The following is a 9,056-nucleotide window of genomic DNA, read 5'->3' as shown; positions in this document are numbered from 1 at the left end:
TTTTTAACAGATTAGAATGCTCTTTAAGTGTCAACATAAATCAAGAGTGATGGGACGGAGCGATGCGTTGCGTGTGTGGCGCCCATGCTTTCCAAAGTGTAAGTTAGATTGCTCGTATAGTTGAGAATGGATATCTTTAAGAGCAACACGGATAACATAATATTAGAACCCCACTATATGTCCAGGTCAGACAGAAGCGATAAATTAAGAGAGATGTTTTCCCGTACGGATAGATATGAGAATTCTTTTTACCCCCGAACCATAAAGAGCACTTCCATTCTATGTGTGAACGGTGTCTCAACTGGTGTCTCAACACCCCCTGCCACATGCCTTTTAGGCGCTCTTGAGATATTACGTAGATGTTGATGTAGACGCCCCGTGATAATAAACATTCCTACATTCTGAACTTTCTCACCGTGGAATGGACGTTGGCTAAGCTATGCGGACATTCCGAGGTGTTATAATTCTCGCAGTTAGAATCAACGGCACACATCGATTGGGCTTTTTCTTCAAAGGCTTCTTCTTCTATTTTTGGATGTCTGAATGAACATGTTTTTTACTGCCCCTGTGACCTCGTCAAGTGATTTAATGCTCATGAGTTTAAAGTTTTGTCCCCACGCACTGTTGGCTGATATCGAGAAAAAGTGGGCAGAATATTTTAGTGAGTTTTTCGAGGAAAGTACAGTGAAACCTGTCTTAAGCGGAATCTCTCGGGACCTTCACTTTTTTCCGGATTAGACAGTATTCCGCTTAACTCAGGGTCTGAAAATTCAAAAAAGACCGCGACAGTCATATCACGTCTATTGCAGTCGTTCCTTAAAAGGTTGGTTTGACTCAAATTCTACACGTAGACGAAATAATTAAGGAACAGCATCGCATTATTTTTAAATTTTTTATTTGAAATAATCAGTCATTTTTGTCTGTCTTTCCTTTTTTCCTGTAGAATACAATTTTCTACGTTGCCAATGGCCCCATGTAAGATGTTATACAAATCAGTGTTACCATTGTTGAGATTGCATTCTTCTAATTCTTTTAATGAAACCAACATTTCTCTATACGATTTTTTATTTTCTTCACATATTTTGGTCACTTAGTCGGTGTCACAGCTTTCGTCTTCTTTATTATTGGCTATTAAGGAACCATCTTCATCGCTCGTGAGAAGATCGTTGTCGAAATCCACAAATGTCTCAGCATTCATGTCAATGCCTATTACTTGCTGCAATTCGCTTTGATCCACCATTGGCTCTAAAATAGCAATATATACATATAATCCTGTAAATGCGTAAATATGCATTTACATGGGTGATACATTAGGATATAAATTATTTTCCTTACCTTTCTCGGGGATCAGTTCTGGCAGAATTCCAGCTTTGGCGAAACATTGTTTAATATCTTTCATTGCCAAATTAATCCAATTAATGGCATCCAGCACTAATATTTTTTTTATCACCTCCGATACTGAATTCGCAGTATCTGCAGCAGCTAATAATGATCGCATCATGCACTTCCAATATTGTGCCTTCAGCGATCTAATTACTCCCTGATCCATTGGCTGAATGATGCTTGTTGTGTTTACCGGAAACCAGGCTAGCTCCACATTCGCAAGGTGAATTTTAGGGTGACAGGTTGCATTGTCAAGGAAAAGTATGACTTTCCTATTTTTCCTCTTCATTTCAGCATTGTAACTTTTAAGCCACTCTTCCATGATTGAAGCCGTGTTCCATGCTTTTTTATTATGTCTCCATTTGACCGGTAGCTTCTCAATTTCAACGTTTTTGAAGCACCGTGGTCGAGCTGATTTCCCGATGACAAGAGGCTTTAGGAGCTCCCCTGCCATATTCCCACAAATGAAAATGGTCAAACGCTCCTTTGAGTGCTTCCCTCCTACAGAATAAAGAATAAGTGTAAATATGACATCATTGTTTGAATTTTTACCCTAATTTCTAGAAGTAGAACCCGGAAATGCATACAAACCCTTGCAGTTTTCTCCTTTTACGCACAATGTTTTAGACAGCAGAGCCCTAAAATACATTCCGGTTACATCCCCGTTGTAGATATCACATGGTTGATAGTCTTTAATTTTTACTTGAACCATACATTTCCACTCTACAGTTTCCATGTCAACGTCATTTGACTCGCCAACAACACTGCTCCAAACAACATTGCGTCTTGCTCTGAAGCTCTCTAACCATCCATTGGAGGCCTTAAAATCCAATTTTCCCAAAGAAATTGCTAATTCCTGGGCCTTTTCTTGGACTATTAGACCTGACAATGGAATATTCCTCGATCTTGCCCGCACAAACCATTCCCAAACTAATTCGTTTATTTCTTCATATTCGCAGAGAGGTGTTTTCCTCTTTGAATGTAAACTAAGGCCTAAAATAATCGACGCAAACAACAATTATTTTATGGTGTGTCGTTTTGCAATCTATTGTGGCATGGGAAAAGAAGAAATATGTTTCTTAGAACCTACCTCTTTCAAAGTCTTTCTTAATTTCGTCCTTCTTCTTAATTGCTTCGTAAACTTGAGTCTTTCCGCACTTAAACTTCTCTTGTATCTACTTCACGGAGAGCTTTTCTCGTTCAAAGCACTCAATCAAGTCCAGTTTATTTTTCAGCGTTAATACGTTTCGTGGCATGGCGGAAATCAATCAGCAGTTCCCTTTATTCTTAGCGTTCTGCGTTGTATTCTTACGCTGTCGGCAGCACGTAGGAGAATGATTCCTTCTTACTCGGTTGATAGTAAGGATGCACAAAATGATTGTGCATGTAGAGAGAGGGTTCTACGAGTTGGAGGGGAGGTAAGTGTGCAAGCATGGGTTGGCGGAGTGGTTAAGAAAGGAGGTGGCGGGAGGGAAGAGGGGTGGAGATTTTTGTGGAGCATTTGATACAATGTACGTGAAACGAAACTGCACTTTACATTAGGGACGATGGACATGAGGCACTGGAAGAGGATTAGCACTAGGTTTAGGGAGACGCGGAAGTGTTTTGGTCAAGGTTGATGCAATATTGTCCTGAGTCCCTCCTGCGACATGATGTCAGTCAATAATGACGTAGAGCATAGTGAACGTACGACACATTTAGCTGGTTCCGTTGGATTATTTTCTATGGAGGGCTTTACAAAAAATTTTAGGATTTTATTTCCTTACGGTAAAAATTGTCCATGGATTTTTTTTAAATTCCGCTTAACCAAGAAACACGTGCCCGAGAATCGTGCCAGGACCAACAAAATTTTCCGGACAAGACAGGTTTCCGATTAACTCAGGTTCCGCTAAAGGCAGGTTTCACTGTACCTGAAAGTTACCAAATGCCAAAAATTTCGGATGAAATACTGAGAATTGTTAAGAGCTTTTTTGCCATGAATGGATGGATTTTTTGACATAATTTGAAATTGATCCTTTCCGGAGTAAATATTGATTCTCGTTGTTCATTTGTGACTGTTGCATAACTTTGGGTTACAGTTGCCTTAAATATTAGAAAAAAAGTTTGATTAATTACGCAAGTTACTGAAACCGAATCTAGGGAACATTTTATAAATCATCTACGAACACATTCAGGAATTTTCGTCGATGTATTTTTTAACTGATTTAATGAGCGAGGAGAATATGTAATGAGAGATGGAATTCTAGAAAAGGCGATACTGTTTTACGATTTGCCGCGACCGTTTTGCCCTTCGCGTCTCAACCGGGTGTCGCACTTTTGGTTGCGTGTGGGCTGCCTCGGCTTTTGTCACGAAGGCCACCACAGATCCCCAACTGTCGTGTCGAAGACACATCAAGATGGAAGGAAACCCCAAGTTGTTGCTTTTCCATATTTTCGGTTACCTGAATAATCACATTTTTTTAATGCCCCTGTGACCTCGCAAGGCCATTTCATGTTCATGAGGCATCACACGGATGTGAAAAGTTTCGTGTAGTCTGGCCGCTAAGAATGTCCAAAACTTAAAGAGAAACTTTAGAATTATTGTGTGATGGTTATTTGGGGAACAATTATGGATAGTTAGGATCTTATATTAGATGAAATTAATTAAGTCCCAAATAAGAATTCGAATTACCTTCGATGAAATGTAATCTTGAAAAATATATTTTATTATTTTCTTGAGGTTTTAAATTAATTGTTCAACAACAAGAGACGAGAAAAACTGATGCACGGATGCGAAGGCCGATGTGACTTAAATATACATCAAATTCATCAGTATTTCGATATTCTATACACCCTTTTCTTATTTTCGATAAAAAAACATTTAATGCGTTGTAACCTGTTGGCACTGATTGAAAATACTTACTTAAATTCTTGTCCTGATTTTCCACCTACTGTCTAATTTCTGGGTAAAAGAAAATAGGTTTTTTGTATAAATTTTCTGTTTATATCAAGTATTATTTCAATTTATATGCAACTGTTTGTGTCAACTACCTTTGAATCTTCACGCATTCCTTATTTCAAAGTCCGTTAAGGGTATAAGTTTGTTTAAAATGTTTTTTGAATTTTTATGACTAGCGCTATGCGCTAAGGTTTTCCATCAAAAAGTTGCTTTTTTCTAATCCCCTGTATGGTGCTACGGCCCCATGGTGTTATCCTTTAGAGTTGCCGCCCTTGCCTTCTCTCTCCACCAATAGCCGACCTGTCGCCGTGAAATGCCCACCCCTTGCCACTCTTCTCTCGCCTTCTCCTCTCTACTCTGCCTCCAACTCAAGTCGCCGCAACCCACCCCTCTTTCTATACCATTCAACTCCCTCTCCCCCCCACTCTCACTGCCAGCGGTCTCGTCAAATGCAGACCAAGAGTATTCTCCGTTTTCACTTTCATCTCGTGCCCCCCCTTATCCATCCACTTTCTTCATTTGAGCCCTCGAAATAATGTCGGCTCTCAGAAAACATGAAAACGCATCTTTTTTCTCTCTCTCCGTTTCTCGTTTATTCCGACCTCCCCAACCACCGCCCTCCACCGAGTCATCCCTCCAAAAGAAGAGTTGAGTGGAAATAAAAAACATCACTCGACAATCTTCCTCTCTTTCATCCCGACGCGACGAGTCAACAACTGTTCTCTTCTTGCGCTTAGATTTTTTTTATCTGAAGTTGCAATCGCGAGAGCTTGCATAGGATTAGATGTGGTTGATACTATACAATTAAAAATACATAAACTCCTGTGCGTCGGTTGAGGTAGTGTTGATGCATTCGAAGCATATCATACGGAAATAACTAGAAGAGAAGTGCGTCTCCTAAGTTCGCACACCTTTATAGCCACTCGAGAGGATTCTTCATAAACCGTAGGCTCCTTGCCTGCGTTCTCGGATCTAAAAATATAGCGAACAAATATTTCATCACTTCTTCAAAAGTTGGAAACGTCGATTTGTTTAACGCCGACGAGACGCCAAAAAAAGGGACATGTCGTCCGTCTCACTACGCATTCTTTTTTACATTCCACCATCTGCCGATTTATATTATCAAAGATGAGCGCCCTCTTAGTCGCACACGAGGGGGAATTTTGGTGCGTTCTGGGCGTGGGAGGGGGAGAGGCGAGCGGGGAGGGGACGGGATCGGCTTGCCGCTCTTCTATCCGCGACGCTGCATGGGCGTTGAAATATTCTCTTCACGGACTCAAATTTGGCATTTTGTGGCTTAACGGTGGAAGATGCGTGAAAATGCTCGAGATGAACTAAAAGGAAAGTAACTCAGCAAAATCTATAGGGAATGACCTTATAATATTAAAATTTCCGATATTTTACCCTCTTCCCCCCTAAATGGTATTTGAGCGAGGGTCAGGGGTTCACCTAGAGGTCTCAAAATTTTTAGGCCTTACTTTTGATATGTCCCACAACTTTTTTCGTTTGTCCCAATGGATTTGAAAGAAATCGATTTTTCCGAACCCCCCTAATGTACCTTTGAATACTTGCGCGTTGTTTGAGACTTGACGGCCTGAGTTCAACTTAACATTTGCTTAAGATATTTATTTCTCGGGGGATGTACAGTAAAACATTCCTTCGCCTACCCTTCAGCATTATGCCTCTCTCTCATTATTTCGGTCAGACTTGGACATATATAGCACTAGATGCAAGCATTAAAACACCAATTTTCACTATTGGGAAATGGAAAAATATAGCGAAGGAAATAGATTTTATTAGAAGCCTGATAGATTTCCTTCCTTATGAATGTCAAGTTTCATTGAAAAAATTTCAAATCGAAAAAATTCTTCATGAAGTAAACGCTTTTGCCGTATTCAGCCAATCTGGTCCACCTTGTAATCTCGTATTCTGCCATGTTAATCGTGATCGCATGCATAGAAGTCGAAAATCATTCTTGTCTAAATAGGGTGTAGAAATATTTTATCACGAAATTTTAACCCTGGACAGCTGATGACGATAGGAACCAAAATTACCTAGAAAACGCCTTATACTCAGATTAGTCACGAATTTGCCCTGTTTCCGAATTCTCTGGACAACTTATGATCTCTTACTACATGAATAAATTGCAAGTGATGTGTGAGTGCTTAAGAGTTGCTTAAGAGTGAATAAGCTTAAGAGTGAATACCACTGACGTGAAGTGGAGACGACGGGCATGGCTTTTTCGACTCACCACGTTTGTTTAACTTAATACCCTAGCGCTTCCGGTCAACCGACTAGCAGTTTAAGGAATGCGTAAGACCAGATGTATTAAGTATTAAAATTGCTATGATAATGAAAAAATTGGAATGTGTAGACATCGAAGATTCGAATCCGAGCCCCCAGTTTGGAAGGTGGAAACGCTGCCACTGAGCTAACGTGCAGCCATGTATCCTTAGGGATCTCCGGCAGGCAAAGAATTCGAGCACAGGAGTTTTCCGGTGCATCATTGGTAGATATACGTAAAAATCGAAAATGCGATAAATGCGACATAGATGTGATTTGCGCAAATAAATGCGACATATATGAAATGACTGGACTTTTATGATATTTTTACGCGTTTTCGACGGCAAAATTCGTACACATTGTGCAGAGCAGAGTTTAAATGCTCCGCCGACACTCACCGCTTAAACCATGTGAGCGACTCGCCAGCTGCTAGTTGGCTGGGACTCTACGTGGCCGCGAACTACAAGTGGGCGCGGGCAAGCTACACCTCCGCCAATATATATCTTATTCCTTAATTTATTATTCACTACATTTTATCGTCATCTACTTCATTATGAAAATAAAAAATAGACGCTGCAAAATGCAATAAACTGTTATTGAAGGTGCGGTAAAAGAAAAATGAAAATACGATTTTCACGTATCTCTAATCATTGGTAGATTTGTTCCCCTCTGGCATCGGATATAAGGGCCATGGGCATCAGCTATACAGAGTTAAAATTGCCTAACATAATTTCCCTCCACCCTGTATTGTATATGAGTTTTAGAGTGCCCCTCCGCGCAATGTGCTGCTCCAGCCCCACCCGCATGTAATTCTCCCAGCAGACCGCACGGGTGGATTTTGCCCCTCGTCCTCTCGACTCTCCGACCGCAGTCAACTTCAACGACCTTGCGTTGCGGCGCATCCGTCGCTGGCACGTGGAAATCGCTTGGAATCGCTGCGGGGTGTCCGTCTGCTTCCCAGCAGGTGTCCTTTGTGCGAGGGACGCGCGGGGGTGGTTTCAGTGGCGGGGAGGTTTAATACAGGGGGAGGGCGTCTGCTGTGTTGTTGAGGGGGTGCCCAAGTGGAAACGGATGCGACGATACGCGGGGTGATCTACTTGGGCCGTTAATTTTTTCCGCTTTTTCGGTGTTCGTGTAGGTGGATAAGCGCAGGGGTGGTGGAAGGAATGTTTCAGGAAGTGAGGGAATGAGCGTAGGTGTGGGAAGGTGGGCGGATCAAATGGAATCTAAAGGGTATGGCATGCATACTTTTGGACTAATTGAATTTGGTTCCTTAGCGTTCCATTTCATTTGATATAATAAAGCCAGTCCCTCTGGCGGCTATAAATTATGCAGGGCGGAAAAAAATTGTGTCACGAAACTTTAACTCTGGACCAGTGAGACCCAAAATTACCACATTTAGGACAGCTCCTGACTCTGAAGCGACTCCAAGGAGAATGCATCAACTGATTGCAGGTGGTGAATTGGAGTCGTTTGAAAGCAAAACAAGGACGCGAAGTGGACAGAGTGAAAAAGAAGAGGGGGTCAAGGAAAGCTATGTGGGATTCACTCAAGAAAACAGCAATCGGCTTAAAGAATCGAACCACTGCTAAACTCGACTCATTCCTATACTTACCTGAAAGATGATGGAACGAGATTATTAGTGTTTTGGGTTAATCAGGGCGAAGAAAAATTGGGTCAAGAAATTTGAATCCTGGATAAGTGATGCGAGTAGGAAGCAAAGATATCAATAATCGAAAACGCATAATTTTAACGCTACATAAACTTTGAACCAAGCGCTCATATTAGCCGCGAGTTTGCCCTGTGATGCACTGGACAGCTCGTGGCTTGGAATGCTTTGGCTGCCGGAGATCGCGAAGCATGCAAGGGATTCGGCAACTGGGAAAACCAGCAGCCAATCAGAGCGCCAAAGGATTATCTTCAATAATACTGCAGCCGAAACCATCAATCGTTGGATTACCTGAAAACAAAAAAGGACAATATGGTATAGTCCTGGATTCTATCTTCGACGCAACATCCACTGGGAAGTTTTTTATAAAAAGTTTGAAGATTTGGCGAGATAATTTGTGAATATGTAATTATTTAGAAACTATTGGAATTGTTCTTCATGGTGGACAATTTCCACTGCGGCTACCATTGCTATTCGAGTCAGTGTACTTAAGTAAAATATGCAGTGCTCAGCGCCGTCTGTCCTGTTTCAAAAAGGGTCACTATTCCACCCCTCTTTTGGCGTCTCCCTCCTTCCCCTCCTCCTTTGCGTTCTCCGCATTTCGACTTCACGCCTAATTCCATTTTTATTTTCGGTCCTTATTCGCCCTCTGGTGCACATAAGTCGGGACTTGCTGTCACTTCGTCCCCTCCACTCTTTATACATTTTGCGTTGTCAGATGCAGTCCGACCTGGCCTTTGTGGGTCGCCGCAAGTTCCCATCCCCCCCCTCACACACCCGACA

General features: G+C 41.7%; 1 protein-coding gene across 1 annotated transcript; it reads right to left on the bottom strand.

The window, feature by feature from the left end:
• Positions 1-919: 919 nt before the first annotated feature.
• LOC124173993 (tigger transposable element-derived protein 6-like) lies at positions 920-2,099 on the bottom strand. The gene is made up of 3 exons (XM_046553150.1): positions 1,975-2,099; positions 1,336-1,884; positions 920-1,245 (listed from the first exon to the last, which is right to left on the bottom strand). Exons 1-3 carry the CDS (start codon positions 2,093-2,095, stop codon positions 1,091-1,093), a joined length of 825 nt encoding a protein of 274 aa, XP_046409106.1. The 5' UTR covers positions 2,096-2,099; the 3' UTR covers positions 920-1,090.
• Positions 2,100-9,056: the final 6,957 nt, after the last annotated feature.

Source organism: Ischnura elegans, chromosome 2, assembly GCF_921293095.1.
Source record: "Ischnura elegans chromosome 2, ioIscEleg1.1, whole genome shotgun sequence".
Taxonomy (NCBI): domain Eukaryota; kingdom Metazoa; phylum Arthropoda; class Insecta; order Odonata; family Coenagrionidae; genus Ischnura; species Ischnura elegans.
The sequence above is the reverse complement of the archived record's forward strand: the minus strand, read 5'-3'. Positions and strand labels throughout refer to the sequence as shown.

Excerpts from the sequence above, each read along its gene's own strand:
- LOC124173993 (XM_046553150.1), bottom strand. The coding sequence starts at position 2,095 with ATGGTTCAAGTAAAAATTAAAGACTATCAACCATGTGATATCTACAAC. Across the intron at positions 1,885-1,974 it reads AAAAGGAGAAAACTGCAAGG|GAGGGAAGCACTCAAAGGAG; the intron begins GTTTGTATGCAT and ends TTTATTCTGTAG. Across the intron at positions 1,246-1,335 it reads AGAACTGATCCCCGAGAAAG|AGCCAATGGTGGATCAAAGC; the intron begins GTAAGGAAAATA and ends TTGCTATTTTAG.